Source organism: Odontesthes bonariensis, chromosome 10 (genome assembly GCF_027942865.1).
Source record: "Odontesthes bonariensis isolate fOdoBon6 chromosome 10, fOdoBon6.hap1, whole genome shotgun sequence".
Taxonomy (NCBI): domain Eukaryota; kingdom Metazoa; phylum Chordata; class Actinopteri; order Atheriniformes; family Atherinopsidae; genus Odontesthes; species Odontesthes bonariensis.
Window position 1 is genome coordinate 24,877,157 of NC_134515.1, and position 23,998 is coordinate 24,901,154.

The 23,998-nt window shown below is 40.4% G+C and overlaps 2 protein-coding genes across 5 annotated transcripts in view; both read left to right on the forward strand.

The window, feature by feature from the left end:
* Positions 1-11,547, forward strand: part of nup210 (nucleoporin 210) — a 28,696-nt gene extending 17,149 nt beyond the window's left edge. The window contains exons 32-40 of the mRNA XM_075474854.1: positions 1,127-1,347; positions 1,708-1,844; positions 2,563-2,677; positions 3,246-3,392; positions 5,986-6,236; positions 6,329-6,533; positions 7,756-7,875; positions 9,025-9,102; positions 10,291-11,547. Coding sequence (XP_075330969.1) covers positions 1,127-1,347; positions 1,708-1,844; positions 2,563-2,677; positions 3,246-3,392; positions 5,986-6,236; positions 6,329-6,533; positions 7,756-7,875; positions 9,025-9,102; positions 10,291-10,394 — 1,378 coding nt within the window. The 3' untranslated portion in view covers positions 10,395-11,547. The remainder of the gene's footprint in view (positions 1-1,126; positions 1,348-1,707; positions 1,845-2,562; positions 2,678-3,245; positions 3,393-5,985; positions 6,237-6,328; positions 6,534-7,755; positions 7,876-9,024; positions 9,103-10,290) is intronic.
* A 5,717-nt stretch (positions 11,548-17,264) lies between these two features.
* LOC142389775 (IQ motif and SEC7 domain-containing protein 1-like) overlaps positions 17,265-23,998 on the forward strand; it is a 93,248-nt gene continuing 86,514 nt past the window's right edge. For 2 of the 4 annotated variants that reach the window (XM_075474865.1, XM_075474864.1), the window contains exon 1: positions 17,265-17,922. In XM_075474865.1, coding sequence (XP_075330980.1) covers positions 17,663-17,922 — 260 coding nt within the window. In that variant the 5' untranslated portion in view covers positions 17,265-17,662. The remainder of the gene's footprint in view (positions 17,923-23,998) is intronic. The other 2 variants (XM_075474856.1, XM_075474858.1) reach the window with 1 other exon arrangement.

The window sequence follows — 23,998 nt, forward strand, 5'->3', positions numbered from 1 at the left end:
CCCTGACTAACCAGCCTGTGAATAGAAATGAATGTTTCTTAGCTTGACTGGCCATTCAATCTCACATATATCAAATCCTGTGCTGGTCCCATTTACCAGAGTAGGTAAGATCATGTAAGGTGTGGAGGCAGGGCCTATAAGGAGTTGACAGTATTAATTTCCTTGGCTGGCTCTGCAACCTCATTTCAGGTGGAGTTGTTTTCACCTGGGTGAGTGTGCTAAATTAATTGGAGTGTTGGAGTTACTGCACTTTTGTCGAGGGACTCCCACACAATAAATTGGCTCTATTGCCTTTTTCTCCAGGTACCAATGCAATTTTAGTTGAGAAGAACCAAAATCAGGAGTAAAGGGTTGATATTGTGGGAATTACGATTACCGGCATGTGATTAAATCCCACCAGGTGTCCTAGGGGCTAACCGGATTGTACAGCTATCCAGTTTCAACAGTTTGCCTTATTTGTTCAGAGTAGATACTTTGGAGCAAGAAGCAAAACTAAGACCTATGTTTGGAGGGAAAAAATTAATATAATAATACTGTGCTTGCAAACATAATCTGCTCAGGTTTACCAAGCCCATATGTAACAAAAGTGTTTAATTGATGGATGATAATTGATTAATTAGAAAGAGTTAAGTGGTGGTGTGATAGGGTATTTGGGTGTTTGAGTCTAAGGTTGAAAGAGGGTCATAAAGGGAGAAAAATGATTGGAGCAAAAGACGGTCACTTGCAATAACTTCATAATTGTCCTTAATATATATTATTTTACTTGATAACTATGATTTTCAAGCAGTTGTTAATACCTGTGTTGGCATGGTTGGTTAAGGACTTAAAAGCAGGTGTTTTTCATTTGTGTTTATGCAGAATTGCAAGTCAATCAGTGTAACTCAATTAGGTTGAAATTGATTTATAGTTGATATATTAGATGTTAAAACCACAGATTGAAAAATATGTGCTGCATTTTCAATTTTGTGCCATCAACATGCCTTTAAAAAAGGTGGAAGTGGGGCATCTGCATTCATATCACTTTACCGAACGCTCTGTGCATGAATGTAAATTGAAAATTTTAATTCTGACCTAGCGCCGACAAATTCTGTCACAAAGTGTCCTGTGCCTCTTCTCTTTTCTGCAGAGATGACCTTGTGCAGGTGGGCGTCGGGCCCAATAACCACACTCTGACGGTGAGAACTGTCAATGTCGGTCTCACACTTCTTGGAGTGTGGGATACTGAAAATATGGGCGTGGCGGACTACGTTCCGCTTCCTGTCGGACATGCCATCCAAATAGATGAGGCCCGAAACCTGGTGGTGGGAGATGTGGTCTGCTTTCATGTCCAGTTAACAAACCCTGATGGTGGGTGGTGCATAAGGCAAACTGTCAGAAATTACAGAAGAAAAAAAAAAGATTTGTGAGTGTGTGTACGGGGGAAGGGTTATATAATGCTCCAGATTTGGCAGACTACAATGACAGCCTAGTTCTGTGTTATCACCTCAATTCATGTTTGTTCCCCCTTTCTTTCCAGCTGTGATTAGAAACATTTTATCCCCACTGCTCAGAATTAAATTTCCGTTAAATAAAAAATCCTTGTCTATCTGACCTTTGGCTGTTTAGCGCCCTCCCCCCAAGTTGTGATAAATTGATTTAGTTGAGCGTACTTAATCTTTCGAGCAGATCATCATCTTCACATGTCAGCTGTTATATGTTATATGTCAGGTGGACATGGAACATGGAGCTCGTCAGCAAGCGGTGTTCTGCAGGTGGACCCTCGGAGTGGTGCTGCTGTCGCCAGGGACTCTGGGACAGTCACTGTGTACTATGAGATACCTGGTGTTTTGAAAACGTACAGAGAGGTAAGTCATGTGTTGGACTGCGTCATTGACGGGCTGTATAATGGAGGAGGAAAAGCCCCCTGGTACATCTGACTCATCTCATATCATATCTCTGTTGAATGAGCCACCAGAAACTGACTGGGTGTGTTTAGCTCTTGACTCTCTATCCTCCAATGATCCTCTTTGTTCATGAATTATTCTGGTTACTTTATTCAGTAATATATCATTACAAGAGTTAATGTGTAATAAATAAGTGTATAGTACACCCCTCATCTCCTCTCAGAAACGCATTATCTCTGCCTGGTGTGTGAGCATGACATTACTGCTTTTGAGACATTCAGACACGATCATGCGTGGAAAGGATTAGCTGTCTCTCTGATTGTTACCGTTCTCTTTCCAGTCATGCTCCTTTCTGCACATGGCTTGAATGTAATCAGCTGTTTTAAATGAATATTTTATGTTAGCAACGTTAGAATTAATGAGATGTTGTTTTGGGTATTTTATCATAAACAGAAAGGTGCTCACGAGCTTTTGAACCAAATGAAGACGATGTTTTTATCCATGTGTGAGGAGACATTGGTACGAGGAGCGGTGGGATTTTGTTAAACTGACGGTCTAACATGATTGATGTAAACAATTAAGTGTGGATGTAAATGATGATTTTTATTATTCCGAGCGCACGACTGAAACTTAATGGAAGTCCTCTGCTTTCTGTGTGTGTGTGTGTGTGTGTTTGCAGATGGTAGTGGAAGCACCTAACAGGACGGCAGCTATGGCACAGTCTGCACCTATCAGGACCGGCAAGGAGACAAAAGTTCTACTAACCACCAGAGAAAGAGGAACCAACTTAATTGGTACTGAACTGTTCTTTCTTAATAAAAATCTGCATATGAGGATGCAAAATATATGCACAAGGAATTGATTTTGCTGTGTTTAGCTTGTTTTTTTTTTATTTATAAAATCTGTGTTTGATTTGTTACCAGTTCATTGTTAACCAGATAACTGTTGGAAACATCTGAGGCCCCTTTAGACAGGAAGCCATGTATCCCCAGACTGGTATTGAACTGAAATGTTTTGAGTTGAACAATAGTTCTACTAAAAACAGAAGTATCACAGCTGCATCCAACAGGCGTGTTATCTTGAAAAACCTGTAACTTTCAGGTGTTTCTGCTGGTTGCCAAGCAACTGCTCAGGATCAAGAAGCTGTTTTGACATTTTTTGTTTTGCCCATATTAGACAAACAAAACACCGTGGTAATTAGTGAGCTTTTGAAGGAGGACAGAGCTGGTCAGAAAGAAAGCAGTTCATTTTAAAATGACCATTCTCATTAGATTATGACAAGTCATTCATATTGTTGTTTTTATTATTATTATCATTTTGGATAAAAAGTGTTCCCATATTTCATTGTGCTCTACACTGCAGGAACCTGCTCCTCCAGTCAGATTGAAGCCATTTCACAGCTGCAGCCAGAAACATCTGTAAGCTGCCATCTCGTCTTTACCAGTGACACGGTTGACTTCTCTGCCAGTGACGTCTTCAGAACCCACATCAGCTTTGACACCAGCGTTGGTAAGACTGAGAAACGGATGTTTTATAATTGTATACACATGATCAATGTACCCTCTAATTTTTCATGTATCTGGGCATACACACAAGCTCCATGAGCACACTGAGAACCACTGTGAGCAACATCAGATGTGCACACTGTGGCCACACACCAGTATCACACCTGTTCAAAACCTTGGATCATAGCAAGTTACATGGCTTATGAAAATAATCAAATCACAGCAGCAATTTTCATTAGTTTACTTTTAATACAATTGATTTGGCCCACTTAAAACGAAAAAGACAAAAATCTTGTTGTTCATGAGATGTGTAGTATGTTATATGTGAGAGTCATGCTTGCAGCCTGCATGCAGCCTGTATGTTTTGCAGAGTAGACCTTTCTCACTCGAAAAAGAAAAAAATTCACCCAGTTTCACCGCTTGTTCTTCTATTTGCACATACTCAGACAGCCATTCCATCCTAAAAGAACCGCATTTCTGTTTTTACTTTGGCTTGGTGAGTGGATGTGTCGCTGGCGCTGCCCGTTCGTTTCGCCATGATAAGACGTTGCGTCTCTTAACTCCTAACGCCGCCGCACTGTTGTTAGCTAGCTAACCTTCACGGCGCGTATGGGCAGGGCACATATGCAAGCACTATCAATGCTATGATTGGCTGCATAGTCGAAGTAAACCGTATCGTATCATTGGCTGAACACCTGTCACTCACTGCGTTATATTGAAAAATTATTGGTTATTGGTCTAATTAATTTGATTATATTAGGTCTAGTATTAGATAATAATTATTACGTTTATGGTGATTTTTTTTTATTTATTTATTTATTTTTTTTTATTATGCGCTGCATAGATTTTCTTGTGTGCTGAGAATGTGCGAGCAGTGCACGATTGCGCACAGCTTAGAGGGAACATTGCACATCATGTGTTTTTTTTTGTTTTTTTTACACATTTAATTATTTTGCCGTTTTTTGTATACACCAGATTTGATTTGAATCCAACGTTCGTGTAACTTCAAATAACTTGCATCTGCCTACTAACATGAGCCCCTGATTTAAATGTTGTCGTTGCTGCCACCTTTTTTAGATTCAAATGTTATCCTGTATATTTTCAGTCTACTTTAGCAGGATTTGTGAAGAGATTTTATAAAATATTATTGGCATTAATTTCTTCTTAGTTGCCCATTGTTTGGCATTCGCAGTATTTTTTTTCTTAACCTCTGTAATCCCGTTTTCGAAAATCTTTAAAGTAACAGTGCAGTTTTGCTCATTTTTGTGTCGTAACAACGCTGTCATAGAAACAAATCTCTGTCTGAGCCCTGCACATTCGCATCCATACATGTGAGATTGCTGTAAGGTTCAGGCCACAAAGAAGCCACCAAAAATATCAAGCAACAAGGTAGGATAACGTTACAGGACCTAACAACAAGAATAAGACGAGTTTTTAGAGGCTATTTGTGATTTAAAAAAAAAAAAAATCATCTCGTTTTCTTTATATTTATATATATTTATATATATATATTTATATATATATATATATATATATGTCTTTTTATGATAATTAACCCACACATTGGCAACTGCACCAACGGAACCAAGCAGTTACCAGTTACTTATATACTTAATAGTAGCAACGAGGCTACGTGTGCATGCATCGGACATCCTGTTTGTTTTCTCTCTGCTCTCTTCAGCAGGAAAATCCAACCTAATATTTTTTCTTGTTCCGTGTCTTAATTGTACACTTCTCGTGTTTATCACTTCCTCTGATAGCGTCGTCTTGGGTCTATTTGCTACTCTTTTTTTTATTTTTTATTAATGTGAACACGTGTTCTCTTGTTGCTTATACATATTGTGGTGTTGTAAAGTAAATGTGTGCAAACTGAAGCTGGATACTAAAGTTGGGAGCTGTTTAACTCAGTCTCTGGATGCCCCAGGGCAGTTTCAGGCCCGGGGTTGTTCATAGCAAAGGTCAGTATCCTTCAAGTCAGAAGCACATAGTTTTATGGATAACACGCTTTTCTAGTGTTGCTTTGAATGGAACACGGGCCACAGTTTTTATGAACAGCAAAATGCTGTTACCAGACTATTGTATTATTACCAGGGACTGTAAGTTGCATCTGTTTTTCTCTCTTAATTCTCCATACTTTGCCATTCACATTATTTTTCTTCCTAGCACCCTGTTCTCCATAATAGGAGAACATTAAAATGTTACTCGGGTGCAGTTTTTATGTGGATGCTCTGCACAAGGCGCAGAAAAACGCTGTTCACAAAGGCCTAATCAATACCTGCATCACCCATGGAATGAATTTAGCAGGTACCATAAAAGGTGTCCCAGTGATGTATTGAACAGAGAGTTCATGTTGCTTGAAAACTCTGGACTAATTGTCTTTTGAGTTGTTGCCTCATTTCAGATATCCACTGTGTGTGTATACAAGGCTGTAACCACTCGTTTGAACCTTACTGGGTCTCTAATGGCACCATGTGATTGCGAAATAATCCCATAATCCTGCTCACAGTGGTGTTCATCGTCGGCTCTTGTCACATCAATGGACACATTAATAATGTATCTTGAGCCATCATTTGTAACTATGTCCATTCTTGCCACAGGCCTCTATACATGTTCCATGACCTTGCAACCTGTGACTGACCAGCAGACCCGTGTACTCAGCATTTCCATGACCAACCTGCTGGTGAAGGCAGGTCTGGTAGCCAGTGCCTTTGCCGGGGAGCAAGTCAGCGCCAAGTTCCCCATAGAGCCGGGCTTGTACTCGGACCAGACCGAGCTGCTGCTCTCAAACATGCACCCATCTGCTGAATTCACAGTCTATGGCCCCAGCGCTGCCCTATCCAGCATGGAGGTCAGGCACAACCGTATATCAGTATGAAAATGCCACTATACTTTAGTGGTTACATTTGAAGTTATGTCTTTAACCCTTTCTGATGTCTTTAGGTGGTGTCAACTTCTCCGAGCATTGCCGTGCAAGAGAAGGAGGTCCACCACAGCTTCCCAGGTTTCTCAAAGTACACCGTCAGTGCTGTGGACACTCGGATAGCAACAACAGCTTCTATCACAATAAGCAGCACTTCATCTGGCCAGAGTCTCGTCATCCCAGTCACTTTGATTCATGTCGCTGATCCCAGCGCCGCCTCACAAGGTCAGGCATCCATTGCACATGGCAGTGTGCTGAGCCGCAGGTCATCAGGTCGTGTGGCTTTAGCTTTGTGTTTTATGCGTTTTCATTTTAAGTGTGTCAGGTGACCGGAAAGTGGCAGGCAGACGTCTTTTCAAGTGTTAACTAATTTCAAGCTGCTTATACAAAATACATTCTAATGAATTAGTTGTCTCATTAATTTGTCCACTTAATAGCTCTGCCTTCTCTGGCATGTGTTACTATAAGCCACTTTGTACAATGTTAAGGGCCTATTATCATAATTGTTTCCCAGTTCACAGGGGCATACAATGGGAACTACTGTACCTTTTTTCTTTTTAAGAATTGACTGCCTATGAGAACATGAGTTTGGTTTGAGGTTCAGATTTAGGTCCAGCTGGGATAAGAACAGTGATTACAGACTGGATATTTAAATTCTTCCCACATTTGCAATGGATTTTAAAGGTAGGGTAGGAGATCCTGGATTTTGAGTCCAGCGAAGCTGCATTTTGAAAATACACAGGTAAAAAGTCCCAACCCTTTTCTTCACTTTCCCCCCGAAGGCACGCCTCTAGAGTACATGAACGAGCACGAAGGTGCACGAGCGCTGTTCTGACAGCAAGCATCGATCGTTGTCGTATTTAGTATTTAGTTTATGCTAACTATACGTTTAATAATGCTAGGTGCTAGCCAAGCTGGCTCTAGTTTAGCTTCCTGCCAAGCTTCGTTCACGGAGCAGGGTACGCGCACAGGGAGAAGGAGGGGGAAGGAGGGGGAGGGGGAGGGAGGAGCAGATTGCAGTTTGATAGACGGCATCAGAATCCAATCATTGTGAACGGTCCGTTCACAATGATTGGATACTGTTTTTCCTAGATTGTACGTTCTAGAGGCCACTAAAACTTTTCATATTTGTGTCAAAACTTTTAATTAATTGGTTGCAATGAGGGTGTGAAGAGTATTTCAAGCAATACGTAAAAAAATGTTCCAGAAAAAGATCCCCTACCCCATCTTTAACTGACTAACCAAAATCATTGTCCTGATGTACACAACAAGCAGGCCTTGGGTCTTTTCATAACTTGATAACCTATCTATTTTTCTGGGTTTGTTTGTTCAGGAACTTCTTGTACTGTTGCTCAAAAATCAGTCATACTTGCCGACTATATCTGTCATCTGTAAGAGATAAAAACACTGAGATTTCCAAATGTCCTCCACTGCTTCTTCTCTGCAGCGGCTCCTCCAGCTGGTGGCAATGAGGGGGGGCACTCCCTGCACAGCTTCATAAACTGCTACCAGATGATGTTCTGCACCTTGTTCGCTCTGCTGGCCGGTACGGCCATCGTCATCATCGGTGGGTCACCTCATTTCTGTTGGAATTGCAGTGGCCTAATGATGTAGCTGGAGGAACTTAAACAGAAATGACATAAAGTGTTCGGACTGTTACTTTTCTAGTTTTTCCTGTTTAAGACTGTCAGCAAAGGAGCCTGAGGATAATGGACGCTGAACTATAGTGTCAGGTCCTGAATCCTAGTGTGCCTTAGATTAGAAATCGAATAGGATGGATCTCTGCTGGTGTTATTGGCCAAACCTTTGGGTTTCAAACAGAATTAGAAAGATTCTCGTTCAAATCAGTGATTTTAAAGCCAAAAATAACTTTAGAACATTTTTTTTAACATTTCATCTGGCGTTCATTATTTTATGTTAGAAGATATCCAGAGTAAAACAAGCAGTCGGCACAACTCTCCAATGCCAGTTACTACAAACTTTCACAGATGTAATATTAACGAACAGAGATTAGTTTTCTAGGCTTTAATGCTCGGAGAGAGAAACAATTTATTGAAAATCATTTGCAATCAATTACTGCCTGAAGTCGTTCCACAATGATTCTCTCCCCGGCCTTAACGGCTGTCCTCTAGCTGTGGGATGTCTCTGCCTTTAATTGGATCTTTATCGAGTGGGTTGGGTGCCCCATTGGATTTCTATCAGATTATTGATTCAACCAGTCAGGAATATTCCACCTCTTCCTCCTGTAAAGCCTTCAGGTTTTGTTCGTCGTAAGTTTAGGATCCTCGTGTTGCTGAATGATGAAATGTCTGGTAAGTTTCGATGCATGTGACCGACTCTGAGCACAGCATGAATCTGCATAGCTCTGCTTTCATCCACTTGCTTCTGTGAGCAATGAATCATCAAAACATGCCAGTGTGCCAGTTATATTGGCAGCCATACGTGCCCATGCTGTAACAGAAGTACATGAATGTTGGACAGGCGATATGCAGCTTTGGGTTTTAAACTTTCCTCCCATGATTTTGAAGGGGGCTGCTTATTTAAGTTAGTCAATAGAACTTTCTATACTTTCTATAACCTTGACATCCTTTTAACATAAATTCCTGAAACATCTAATACTCCAACTGTACAATGTGTTCATAACTGGCTATTTTTTTCTTTATACCAAGTCCCCAAACCGCTCTAATTTTTCTTTTTGTGGATTTCCTGCCTGCAGTCCTCCACTCTTTGTTCTCTCCAAGAGAACAACTCCATCACCCGGCTTTCATCCAGAGGACACCGCCACCCATCGCCGGTAGGACAGCATCATTGTGATGCAGTTGTTTGTAAAGACAGATGCATATATTCACATGATAATACCTTGAAACAGCAGTTAATTTCCTGATCCTTTACTTCCATATTTTACTACAGTCTTCTATGGCAGAACAGCAGTTTGTATTAGCCGTAAACGTGAGACGCTAATGGGTTATGAAGGAAGGAGCAAAGACTTCATTAGAAAAATTTAAGAGCTGTTTTAAGGAATCCAAGGCTATAAATCTGGCTGTTAGAATAGTTAAAGAAATGCTGCCCTTCTCGTTATCAGAAAGTCCTTTAAATCACCAATAAATGGTTTGTCACGCCACAGAGAGCCATGCAGTTTACCACCCAGCCAAACATGAATGATTAAATCGGTTGCTAAGTATGTAAGATTAGTTTTGAGGGTCATGTGAAGATAAGCAACGTTCTCATGTCGGCTCAGTGCTCTGATTGATGTCTTTTGGAGTGGATCAAATTAACTGCACTGACTGACCAAACAGCTAATTTAAACCCAACCTAAAAGCTTAGAGGCGAAGACAAAATATGATCACTTTCCAGCTGTGAGCAGCGGTGAAGAGAGGGAGAGGGCTCTCCATCAGTGTGGCCCTTCACAAAATCAATCCACTGGATCTATGATTACATATTCACACAGTACCTTAACAACCAACATACAGCTCTTCAAATGGACCAGTCAGTCCACAAAGCTCAGCATCGATGCTCATTCTGTGTGGCGTGGCACGCTCGCATCAGCAGCGCAGCTCTTCAGATTGACTCCTCACAAAATGAATGCAGTTGTTCTTTATCTCATTCAATTGAAATAAGCCGGAGTTGTTCAGCAAATTCTATTCTTTTTGCGACAAAAGCCTGAATAGTCAGTTTGCTAGATGTCATAGTTGATTTGGTGCCGATTATGCTGTTAGAACATTACAGTGTTGGAGGCGAGGTCGTACCACTGTGTCATAGCTGTGATGTCTGAGCTGAGCTAAAATGATGAAAAGCATTTCAGTGGTTTGCCCCCATATTTCAGTATGACACAGTTCTGTCTTTCCTCCATTCAACATTTATCAACGCGTGTTTTCAAACCACTCGTAAGTTATTCTGTATTTATGCAACTTCCTCATCGTAGCTATTCATAAGCATCGACAGAGTGACTGTTTGCTTTATTTAATATTTGGCTCCATTTTAGGTCTGAACTCGCCCGTATCGAGTCCCTTTAACAGCATGATACCCGGGGCCACTCCAAACAGCAGCCCCAGGTCGCGTCTCTACTCTCCAGACTACAAATCCTGATGAAGTCCTCCGCTTGTGTTCTTCAAAACGACAACACCATCGGCCTTTAATTTATATAGAATGTGCCTCTGTCCCCCGGGGTGAACGCTGTCGGGATATGACGGAAATTTGCAGTTTTTCATTTTGTTGGCACAGAAACTTAAATAAAAAATGTTTCAGTTAATAAAAAAGGGTCAGTTAGAAAATTGTACAAGATGATTACAGGGCTATCTCTTTCTTTGTATGCTTTTGTGTGGAAATGTGTGTGTGCGTGTATATATATTGATAAGAAGTGTGTATTTTTGTGATTTGCTACGAAAGTAGATTTTACACAAGACCACTCTGTTTAATGACTGACGTTTTTTTGAAGACTATTTAAAAACCAAATCAGTAGCTTGTGCTTGGAATGAAAAGTCGCTTTTTGATATTTGTGTGTGTTCTAATTATCGTATTCGACATGTGAAAGTCTAACTCAGGAGACACCGCGGTCTTCATGGACAGGAAGCAAACATTTACTTGATCTTTAGGGGTTTTTTTTTTCTGAGCAGAAGATGGCATTTTATGTTGTAGCTTGTGCATTTTTTTTCTTTTTTTTTTTTTTTTTTTTTTGAAAAGCTGTCGTCCACTGAATCCGTCCTCGCAGGCGACGAACCCTTCAAATGTGCATCATCCAAACTGCCTCAGAAAAGGCTTGTCTTTTCATTGCAGGAGGGAATAGAACTTCTCTGTTATTTAACCTTTCTGACATTTTGAGCCACAACAGACACAGCTCCTGTCTTAATTCATTAATGTGAAGCGGTTGCAAAATGTGAACCATCATTCAGCTTTTCATCAACAGGTGTTCCTTCTTTGTAAAAGTACTCAAATGTGACCTGGGCTCATTTCAAATGTGATGTTTCTTTGTCTGTCTGTTAGATCTCACAGCCCACATATCTAGAGATGACTGTAGCATGGTTGAATTGTTGGCACATCGTAGTGTAACTTTGTTTTAAATGACATATTTTCATAAGTACTGACACAGAATTGTATTTATGTTGGCCATCTTGTATCGAAGATTTGTCGTCCTGCCATACAGCTTCATCCGAGCAGCTTTCAGCACATGATGCAAATACAAGCACTGTTGCCTGTGTGAGTTTGCGCTTGCTTTTCTAATTAAAGTTGTTTGTTTTTTTAACTTTTTATGCTCAGTGTTGTGTGTGTGTTAGACTTATTTTTAAAGAATAGAAAAGTTTACATTTCTATAAAATCCCTTCCCACATGCTCGGCTGAATAGAACTGCATTGTTTCTCATTAATTTGACACGTAGATGCATTGTGAAACGAAACTAGCTCACCCACTCGACAATTCTTTTTATTATTTTTTTTTTTCTGCATCCCTATGAATTAATTTAACGCATCGGTTATTTCATTACTATGGTCATATATGCATTTAATGTTCTTACTTTTTCAGCGTTGTTGCTCATTTGAATAGAAAAGGATGCTAATTCAGAAGCAAATGTACGGACGTCGTAGCGTGTCCTGCTCTTTACATGTAATTACTGATTCAAAAGCAGTCTTGCACATTGCTCACAGACACAATGAGATGAGGGAGGGTGCCAGGCTGCTGGCCTCCCTCAGGAAATGTAAAAGGTCTTTGACCACTTATCAGACTATATGTCCCATTTGTCTGTGCCACTCTTCTGGGCTGCTGTGCTGAGTCTCAGTCACCTGGCTCATTTGTATGCCCACCACAGCAGCCTGCGTGTCAACAAGCGCCACACAATCTAGTGTAGGTTGGCAAAGCCGAATGTACAGCACAGGAGGATCTGTAAAACAGCAAAAGTATCAGCTGTAGCACACTTAAACTCTGCAGCTCTGCCACTCGTTGTCATGGATTTTCACTTTCACTCAAACTTTTTTAAATTTTTTTAACAGTTGGAGGATTTATTAGGTCAGTAACTATTGATCAAATGTTTATGGAAGTTCCGAAAATTGGAAATTGAAATCACAAATCTCTAAGACCCAGAGGCACACTTTAGAGCAATAGTTTCTATAGAAACAGCATACCGTTTTAGTTTTTTTTTTTTTTTTTTTTTTCCATTTCAGAAGCTGGATACAAAGTTTGAAAGTTTTACTTTGAATAAGTTTCAGGTAAACACATGGCATTTGTTACTAAGAGAATAAAACCATGCACTCCTGACCGTGTAAACTAATCCTGTGTTGGGCATGTAAAGCTCCAGCCACAGCATTTGCATTTACTCCCCACACGCTCCTTACATGTCATTGGGGGTTTGAGTTAGTCGGAGCCTCGAGTCATGCCTGAAAGCTGTTTATGAGAGAGCGCCGGAAGGCCAGCTGTGTGACTCAGGCTACAGCCACAACAAGGGCTCAGGAGTATTTCTTAAGATGTTGGCCAGCCATGGAATAAAAGAAAACACGCTAACCGGTGTGTTGTGTAAGAAAACAAGCCAACCACTGGCGACCTCCAGTTGCTTGCAGGAGACGCTGACAGCACACTAGTTTTTATCAAATGTCTTCTTCAGTTAAAATGTAGTGAAATGCACATAACCGTTCTTAATCTATTCCCGTCAGTGGATAGTGGCACGTGGGTTTTAAATGTGGCATTAAAGCACACAGTTTGCACAAACCCTTCCTGTCAGCCCGTTGAGCTGATGTTGCTGTATGTGTGAAGGGAAATGGCCACTGTTCCAGATGGCTTATTGCATTCTCAGTGAAGGCGATCAATGAGTTAAGACACCGAATGAGACCTCCAAACGTTACAGACCAGCGAACTTCCAAAACTTCTGCTTTTATACTCGGTTATAATCAGTTAATCGAGTGTATTTGATTTTCAGTGCCCGGCTGCTATTTAACTCTCAATTCCAATGAAAACAGTGAGGATGTACCTTTTCACACACTGCCTACACATTTAGGCTGAGTTTTTGTATAATAAAAAACAACAGAATATATGTGTCATTTGATTTGTGTTTAATGTTCATATGAGGTTATTTTGACCTCAGATAAAGACCTGTTATGGACCATATTTCTTTCTTTTGAAATTGCATTATGTCCTGATACACACAAGTGGGTATACTTTCTTTTTCACGTGACTTGTTTTTCCAAGGAGAGGGAAACTTTTCCACTCTTTCCTTTGTCCTCATCACAGCTGGCATGTATTTTATGGGGCTGGACGAGAGACTTTATTTAAATATATCAGAAATAAATCCTCCTGGCTGACAGCCATTCTCACTCTGGCATATGAGCGGTCAGCCAAAGCAAGTAAGGCGCAAACTCAGGAGCATAATATTGAAAAGCAGTATGTTTTGAAGTGTTGGATATCCTGTGATTACTGGCATTCGTTATCCATGAGTCAAGAGTTGCACCTCACCTCAATTGCACCTCAGCTGTGTGGCTTTATAGAGGAATTGAGGGTTATTGATTTTATTACGTGATATTGTGTGTTCTTTTTATTAATTTTACTTGTTTTTCTTGTTTCACAAACGGGGCCGGTTGAGCAAAAGTAACCTTGCATCCAGAGGCGAAGAAACGTTACGTCGAAAGGTCTAAGAAGTTCACAGCATCGACACTGAAAAAAACACAAAAATGTGCCACACGACGACAAAACGCAACAGAGTTTCCCTCAAATCAATTCATTGCACAAATAGCATTAGACATGGGGCAGGGTTTTGGGAAATACAACATGTCACAGAGGATGACAAACAAAAGACAAGAACAGTATTTCACAAAACACAATGACGGACAAAAGATAGTTCAGGAAAAGAATAACAAAACAAAATACTGTTTTTTTTAAACATTGTGTTCTTTATTCCCCCCATGTTTGATGAAACATCCTTGAAAGGGAGAGGGGGGAAAAGATGAGCCAGTGAGTGAGTTGACCCACTCTCTGTATCTTGGCAACCATGTGCTTTTATTGTCACGTGACCATTCATTTTGAATTCAAAGCACCCATCATTTCTGCCAGACTCTAAAAAGTAGAAGCACACGGGAGCAGTGATGAGCAGCCAATTTCTTTAAAACCTGCTTTTTGCTTGTCAAAGTAAATTTGTGACATCAGACGTGATGGCTGCTACATGAATGTCAGTTTATCCAGGTCTAAAAACGTCTTGTTGCACACTGCTGGAAATATGTGCCTGAATTGGTAAACTAGCCCCCAAAATAACAGATATGGGGCAAAGTGAGCCAAACGCTGTGGGGTAAACTGAGCTAGGTTTGAGGCTGGAGGAAGTGAAATGAAGGAGCGATAATTTACGTTTCACTGCAACCTTGGTGAATTGATGGAAAGTCATTTGCACTGGTCTTCAAAATGAAACTGTTGGTTTGTTTTATAAGTTCCCAAAAGTGAAAAAAGGACTGTTTTTTGCATTTGAAATGGTCTTTATCATACATAATGTTAATTCTCACAGACTGTTTTGTCTGTTATTTGACATAAAAATTGTTTATTCGTTTCAGGGACATTTGCTTATTCTTTCTACTGCAGCATTTATCAAGTTTTTTTGCAACAATTGTTCTGTTTTTGGGACCATAACAGCTTTTCTGGAATCCCTTTTTTAGGTTTTGTGTTATCTTTAAGAAAAGATTTATGACTATTTGTAAAACAAAAACGTGCAATTGAATTGATTTCAAAAGGTTTGATTTACCCCATAAGGACCCAAATGATTGAAACAAAAATGAATTTATCAAAATGGCCACTGTGACATATTTAACATTACAGATGGTATTTTCAATCTATGTGGTCCATTTGGTTCATTTTGTATTCCCTATCATTTTCATTTAAAGCTGCAGTCTGCAACTCTTTTTCAAGCATAATGCCTGGAACTGTCCGGGGATTCTGAAAGTAGTACATTAAATACCCCAATACAAAAAAAAAAAGAGTTCTCTAGGTCCCCTATATGTCCCGCTAGGTCCCTCCAAAGCCAGCAGGTTTGTTTACAAAATTGCAGACCGGACCGGTAAAAGGTAACCAATCAGGTTTACGAGCTGGGCTCTGCTGCCTGTCAATCACCGATTGTGCACGCGCGATACAAGGTAGGCTCGTCCCCACGCTTATTTATCTAGACTATTGAACTTCATTACGGGCTAGTCTACTTACTGTGTCTTCCATGATCGCACATGACAGGTGAGTTGATGAATGAGGAGTCGTGTAGGCGCATCTGGCGTGCACGTCTACGTGCACGAGTTCTCATGTGTTTTGAAGGGGCGGGACAGGAAGTTGAATAACTTTTTATTTTTCGGTTAAAAAATAAGCATTTCTTGCATTTTGCGACTACGGAGGTCACCGTTTTCAACTTCAAGCGTTCTGATAGATCATGTAAACTCTTAAAATGCCAAAAAGTAGGACTTTACGTATGACAACAACAAATCTTGCAGACTGCAGCTTTAAGGAAAAATGGGTCTGGGTTCTTACGGGTTAAATTTAGTTCGATGGTCATTTTACCTCCATGCAGTTCAACTCATGGGATCAACTGCCCCCTAACCTTGGGCAAATTGAGCCATGGCAACACTTCCTACAAGACACAATAGTTTTCGCACACTTTGTCATAGATTAATTCTGATGGTTTAAAATGATAAGACACATCCTGAAATGTGGTGAGAGGCTTTCATGTCACTTCTGACTCATTTAATCTTATCCTGAGGACTCCATAAGTAAAAAGTGGCTCATCTTCACTCTACCCTTCTTTAAAATGTTGTATTTTGGGAAATTATATATTTTTCAAAACAGATTTTTCGGAACGGCTTCCCTTTGGTTGTGGGGTGTTGTCTGATGTACTTTGTAAAATATTTTTTGCTGTTTGTCTTTAGGTTTTGTTGCTGTGCTTTGGGAAATGCTGCTTTTTTTCTGTTTGCCGTCATTTTCCAAATGCAGGGACATTTCGAAAAATGTGTTTTTGTTTTGGCTCCTTGGTGCCACTGCACATTTGACTCTTAAGTGCTGACTTTGATGTAATGGCTCTCCTTGGCCTCCTGTCCAAATATATGTCCTTACACTGCTGCCCAAGTTTTCTTAGATCATCCAAATGCAGCCTTCAGGTGGTACATCATGAAAGTAAAGCTTTGGGTTTCATGGACAACTCCCTTGTGCTGTAGCTTCATCCAGGAATGTAGCATCTCAACGGGGCTTTGAAAAAGGATCAAAAGAAAATGAGAAAAGGGGTAAGGAGCAGCAGAGTTTTTATACAACCACTTTAATGCATGTTGCTATGATATGATGGGCCCAATAATGTAGGGAGTGACCACGAGTGCAAGGTAGAGTAAACTGCCATTACTCAATCTTTGTTATTGATTTGCCTCTCAGCTCCTACACAGATGTCTGGAATGCCACAAATCCTACAGGGGATGTCTGCAAATGGCCGATTTGGTTGTCATTCTCCTGTATTGGTGAAGTTTTGCTCTGAGGCCTCTGTTTAAGGGCACGGATGCAGAAAAGAAATGAGATAACCACCCATGGAACTTTAGCATCAGTCTTTGTCTCCCACATGCAGATGTGCGGAGCAGCTGAGTCGTTTTGTTTGTTTTATTCAAAAACTAACACAGTCTGCTCCCCTCCTATCTGTAATATATTACTTAATTTCCCAACAGGGGATCACAGCCGGCTGCGTGAAATGGCAATACATAGACATCATAGAAGACAACTCTGCGTGTGTTTACCAAACTGCTACAACATTAAACAGACGGCCTGTCATGCTGCAAAGTTACATCAAATCATATGTCCATCAAACTGATGGCACGATGAGAAAAAGCAAGGGAGAAGATGATATGTGGAAATTGATCAGAACAGAAAAAAAAACAAACTCAAAATTCATCTGCTCCTGTCACTCCTCAAAGAGAGCTGCGGATTCATAAAACTTGCAAACCCCTCCTACTCGACAGCCAGCGTCTGTTTACGAAAAGTCACGGGAACAGCATGGAGCGAGAGGTAATAGAAGGAAATCATAGCGTGTTGCCAACAGGAGGAACGATCAAACACAGGCAACCGGAGAGCAAACTGCGATCCGTCCAATGAAGTCTGTCACATTTGGCTGACTGATATTTTGAATCCTGCTGACATTTGCAGCCTAATACGCGCGCAGCTTCTGTAGTTTTGCGCCGCAAGACTTGGAAATACTGGGAGTCTATATCACATTTGGAAATATCAAGATCACCGACTTGAAACTATGACGAGGCGTAAAAGACGCAACCCACTGATTTGTTGCGCCTAAACGCTGCCTGGATTACCAAACATCCCGTTTGGACGACACGACAGGGAAACACACAGCGCAAAGGAAGCGAAGGCAGGCAGTCGGTCAGGGCGACATGGAAAGCCCTACCGAGAACCCGACCAGGGCTGCGGAATATCTGAAGGAGCTTAACAATATCATTGAGACCCAGCAGGAGTTCCTGGAGAGGCAGAAGGGAAGGATAGAGGAGCTGGAGCAGCAAGTGTCCGACTTGTGCACTGAGAACGTCTGCCTGAAGGAGCAGTACCAGCGGCACCTGGCAACCTGCAGGCTGCTGCAGGGCAGCAGCAGCCTGCTCACACTGGGAGCCATAAAAGAGCATGTCACGCAGGAAAAGTAAGACATAGCAACACCTAGTATTGCTCCGGGGAAGTTAAATATTCGCCGTTTACCCGCATTTACTTCATTCGTCTTTAACAAAGTTGGAAACTGCACTCAATCGAAGGCTGCCACAGGGTTTTACGTAGTTGCGTACTGTTTACCAGTGTCTGCCACTGGAAAATGGGTCGCTGAGTTACACACTGAAAATTGCTTTTGTTGCTTTATATATATATATATATATATATATATATATATATATATATATATACACAACAGCAACCACCGTCACTGTGTGTAATTTTTTATTTTTTTAAATGCACTGCTTCATTTAGCCTAAAACAGTGTGTAACTAGCCATATCATTAAGTGCAGATTAGAATGTTCACAAACACGTCCTGTGCTCTTCAGCACTAAAGCCTGAATAATTTTTAAACAATTTTCTCTGAGTGCCACTTATCATCCTTATCTCAGTTTGGTCTTTATCACATTCTGTAACTGCTGTAAGCAAAACACTCACAAATCATTTAAGAGCTTTTCATGGACGTGGACATGCACATTGGACTTTTCTTATTTTGCTTTTCTTTTTTTTTTTTTTTTCTTTTTTTTTGTCAGAGGTTTCAGCTGCTGCATTGCAAAGTTGTGCTTCAGGGCAGTCGGTGGGTTAAACCCCAGGCAGAGCAGAGGAGGCAGGGCAGCGGAACAGAGCATCTGTTAGTAGTCCAGTTACTCTCAGGATTACCCTCTCTGCCCTGCTGCTATGTTGAAGTCAGTCTTCTGTCGGATAGAGCTCAAAAATGCCTACGCAAGCAGATATTTAAGTCTGCCTCGACAGTCTGCAGGATCATGTGATCGTGCCTGACCTTTGTCTCCGGGGGCATGTTGATGTCATGGGATTCAGTGGCAGCAAATCAATAATGTTGACTCAGAAGCTGTGTGTCTTGGCTGGTTGATAAAACCAGACTCGTGAGATTAGGACATTGACCTTTAGTTTACTCCATCGGTAAATCTCACGCAGCTGTTATGAGATATTCTGTGTGATTCCTCCAGAAATAGTCTGTTGCCATCTCTCATTCTGTATGTGAACACTATCTGAGCCCAGTTCTGGTAGACAGGGCACAAATGTTACTTAGGAATCTTTGATTACCTCTGTGAGCCTTATGGGGAAATGACAGCTTTTTGTAAAGTAAAGTGTGATTAATAGAGGATGTAATATTAAAAATGCCAGTTAAGAGCAGTGAGTTATTCAAAGAAAGCAAAAGATTTGTGAAAAGTCTGTTTCTGGGATATGCAAGTGTTATTTTAGCATAGTGAGAACAGGATTTTAATCACTGTGTGCACCCAGAAACTGAACTGACCAGCCATTCAGGATCAGGTGCACTGTGACAGTCATCAGCCAAAGAAGCAAGGACATTTTAGTCTTTGTTTTCTGATTTTCCTGAGGGCTTCCTAAGAGTTCCTGTATCTTAGAGTCCTCTCCTTATCTTCCTGTCTGCATACTTCCAAAGGAAGGACTGAGCCTCTGCAGGAGGACTAAAAGACACTTGACTACTCTATTTTATGATAACGTGTGTTAAACCAACATTCATCATCTGCCTCTTTTGGTAAGACGGACACACGTGTCTACTCATTTCTTCTTCAGGAACTGTGTGCATTTTGTTGTTTGGCAACAATTGCTTCAAATGAGTAAATCTTGACGCTTATTATGACCACGTAATCAACTGAAAAACTGAGCTGAAAAAACACTCCAGTGCAAATCAGAGATCACATGCCTGAGTATCAGCATTGATGCAAACAGCTGATGCTGTCTAAACAAGCACTCTTCAGACCTTTGCTTTGCCTGTAGATGCTGCTTATGGATAGCAGGAACAGGGGACAAAGTATATCTGAAGTTTCTGCTTAACAGTATGTCAAGAACGTAGACAGAGCTCTGTTTGTGATGCAGAGCGAGTCCTTTTCCCTGTTACTGTGGCGTTTTTCATTCAAAGTTTGTAATAACGTGACTAGCACTGACTGTAAGAAACTGATGACCCTCTCTCCAATTACATAAACTGTCATGAACGACACCAGTTGTCTGTGTGAAAGGGTAAAGTATGGGTAAAGAGTGGAATGGAGTGAAATTTTGAGAAGTATGCCTTTTTGTTGTGGTGCCAAGAATTTAAGGAGGCAGTTGATTAACCAATGAGATCACCATTTGTTAATGCACTCCTTTAATTCTCCTCCAACTTTGTATTTTGCTCTTCTGTCTGCTAAGTAAGTGAGGGTTAGCTTAACTTTGAATAAGATGAGAAAGTCTCTCTAAATATTACCTTATAAATTTGAATCTGTTCGAAGGCAAAAGTCTTAATACTAAGAGTGACAATTCGAAAATTGTTATGAATAAGAACTGTCGTGCTTTAGTTACTTTAGAATGAGTCATTTGAGAGAAGCTTTGGCCTGCCCCCTTTTGTCGTTCTCTGTTTTTACTCCCGTTGCTTAAAAGTGACAAACCTAAAAGTCTATAGTTTTGGTGCAGTGGATATTCACTGTGTTACAGTTCATGGTCCTTTAGAAAAAGAAAAACACGGGTTGTCTGGATAAAAGTGAGTGTTTCTCAACAACCACTCCCTCACCCTCTTAATGCAGACTCTGTTCTTGCTTAATACTTTAAATTTCTGTTTGTAATTCTTTGTAAAAAGAAAAAAAAAAGTAACAGTCACATATCAGTAGACATTTTAAAAAGACATCATAAAGACATCATAAAAAGCATTGGTCCCAGAAAGGCTAAAGCCTTAAATGCCTTTATAGATGGAACACTGCTTCTTTTCAGAATCACTATCTGAAGAGTTCACACAGAACTGAAGCATCATGTGGTTCTGTCCTGTATCTTTATGCAAACTGTGGGCCGATGCTCTACATTTTTATATGCAAAATAAAGTCATTTAACACATTATAGCTCCAAGCTGAAAGCACCCAGAGGTTTGAACCTGAGGCCATACTGCTGTTACACAGAAAACAGTAAACTGCTAAGCTCATACTGAGTGTTGAACTTTTTATCAGGAGGAAATTAAGCCTGGCTGGGGTTTTGCACCATTCATTCTGATGCTGTTTGAGTCTTTTTCTTGTTTTTCTTTCAATAGATTAAGCAAGTCAGTTCCACTGGCAGTAGAATCTAAGTAACTTTTGTGGACTTTGAAGTAAAATTGCTTTTTGCTCTCAGTTTGCATCTAAATACTGTTCAATTACAATGTATGCATCCGTTCGGAGCATTTATTCTTTAACGCTTCCCCATATTGAATTCATTCTCATGACCTGATAACAGGTGTATGTATGCAAGAACAGACTTATTTGTATTTGATAGTTATCTTGAATACTGTGCGTGCTGTTTGGTCATAGTGCATGTGGAGAGTTGTGAGCTGTGCTGTCATCTCTGTCTGTTTTGGACTAAGATATCATCTGTAAGTGCTGGAAAGAAATGAAGGAAAAAAATACACGGTGTACAATGTACAGTGCAACACGTATGAGTGACTTTCATCTTCTGAAAAATACGTTAGCTTGCTTGCTGTTATCTTGGATTGATTGTAAATTAAAAGCTTTTTTTACTTTCATGTTATTTGAGCTGTTTTCCAATAGCCCTCTTTTAGAAAGAAAGTGCAGAGAGCAGGAAATGTGATGCGCCACTGATAGTGGAACTTGTGTTTTGACAAGTCAACAGATATGCCTGCGACTTCTGCAGAACAGGCTCCTGGTTAACGCTGTGAGTTTCAGGATGTGCACAGCAACTGTGCAGGTATTGGAAAACACTGTGATGTGCACTGACCCTGATTAGAATCCACAAATAGGTCCACCTGGGTAATTGTAAACCCCAGGAGCTGGTTGAGGAGGATTGGAAGAGGAGTTGGCAATAGTTAGAAATCACATGTATATCAGGTCTCCAGTAATCATGGTACCGGCGTTGTTAGTCCTTTAGTTCAACAGTGTTTATGCTGATTGTGCTTCTTTTTTGTTTTAAAAAATGCAGTTTAACTGCCCTCCTACAATTTCACGTCACTATTACTTACATTAAAATCAAAGCAGAACCACACATGCCTGTTCCGTCTCATCAGTGAATATAATCCAGGAGAAATCCCCTTTTAACAGTTGCTGTGATGAAAGGTTTTCTTGCATGATCCAGGGGAGACTGGTGGTTTAATCAGAGTGCATCACTCATGATCTGAACTTGTCTCTGGGGTCTGGGGTGGAATAGTGCCTGCAAGTGCTTTCATTTCTTAGCTGGTAGATGCATCTGCCAACCCACATTTAGCATTCAAACTATGTCCCGGGCCCAGATAGCCAGCCAAGCGCAAACAATATTTGGGGTGCCAATGTGATTGCCAGAAAGATAACTTTGTCAGCTGTGGATGGCAAACAGCTGATATGTCATTCTCTGTTTTCAGAAATGTGCTAAAGACGTATTTGAATGTAGATCCTAAAACTTGAGAAACAGTTTACTTTTGCAGTTTGCTCCATTTGCTGCTCTACACGAGAGGGATTTGTATTGTTTGATGATTGAATATAGAAAAATACAGTTTCAGAAGAGTATCATCTCTGAGTGTGTTGCCCCGCAGAGGCTGTGTTTGTCAAGATCTTTTTTTTATTTTTCATTTAAATTCATTATGAATCCGGATCAGTAAAGAAGCGTCAGTGATCTTGAGAGATCAATTATTAATGACTAACGTGAGATATCATCGCAAACTCCATCTCTCGTCCTGTTAATTCTCTAATGAGTGTTTCAGATCCAATGAGCGAGCAGCGAGGCGCTTGAGTTGCTGATTCTTTGCCTCATTTCTACCATGACCTGCTCCAGAACATCTCCTGTCTCTTCTCCATTTGTACAGGGTTTTGAGGAAGACGGTGCACACCGGGCATTTGTGCTTTGCGGAGCGGTTTACATTCATCGCACATATTTGGCTGCCACTAAACTGTAAGCCTTGCAGTTTGATGGGTTAGATAAGTTAGAGCAGCTGCACAATTATGCAAATAACCATTTTTGATGGAACATGAATGCTACAAAATGGGTCTTAAGTGTACTGTACCCAATTTTCAAAAAGTTGGACAGCTGTTAAAAAATTTAACCAGATTTGCAAATAATGTAAACCTCATATTTTAAGAAAACATGTCATCATGTTCAAGGTAAGTAGGGGCGTGTGTTTATCACTATGTTGCATCACTTCTTCTTATAAGAACACTCTGGGAGTTTTGGGTGATGGAGAAGTCCAAATGTGATAATTATGAAGTAATTTTTGCTTCAAATTAAGTATGAGGAATGCACAAAGCGCCAGATGCTTTCATTAGGCAATCAGGCAGATCTGTTTAGCACCTGTTTTTTTTTAAAGCAGAGAGCCGTCGTGCGTTGGTAACACATGCGGATGGTGGTTTGGCCTTGTCTTACAAAAAAAATAAGACCATGGCTGAAATACATGTCCCCTGGATGGCAGCTTGGTGCCCTAAAACGTGTTTACTAAGGCTTTGCAGTTAATCAGATTTTATGTTCCGTTAAAATTTTGTCTTCTAGCACTCCTGAATAAATGATCACAGAGATGATTATTGTCTTTTTCTCATATTGTTGGACTGTTAGCTGGACTGCGATGCTGTTTTTTTTTCACCCAATCACGTTACTGACCTGTTGCCAGTTAACTAGTTAAGTGTTTTTTAGCGGTATAAGTCTGTTGCTAAGTCCGAGTGAGCATGTGTTTAAAACGAAAAAAACCCCCACAACTATTCCTAGTTTAAACGGTTGAAATTATTTACCCTTTACACAGTATCCCGACTCTGCTATTTTTTTTGTATTCATATGTACAAAGATATGTCATTGTTACACATGCTCTTGACTGCAGTTTCACAGAATGTGATGGTAAGTAAAACACATATTTGGATGGGTTTAAATTGGATGTCCTTTTAACTTGACAGCGTGATAAGTTAATCAATAGATAATGAAATTTTTGATAATTGTTCCCTTTAAGTTGTTGATTTTGCTGTGATTGCCTTAAAATCACTGGCTGCTTTATAATCACCTTCTTTGTTACTTATAATGATTGTGGCTTGGCTTCTTTGCTGCAACTGGCTGCCCAAGAAAA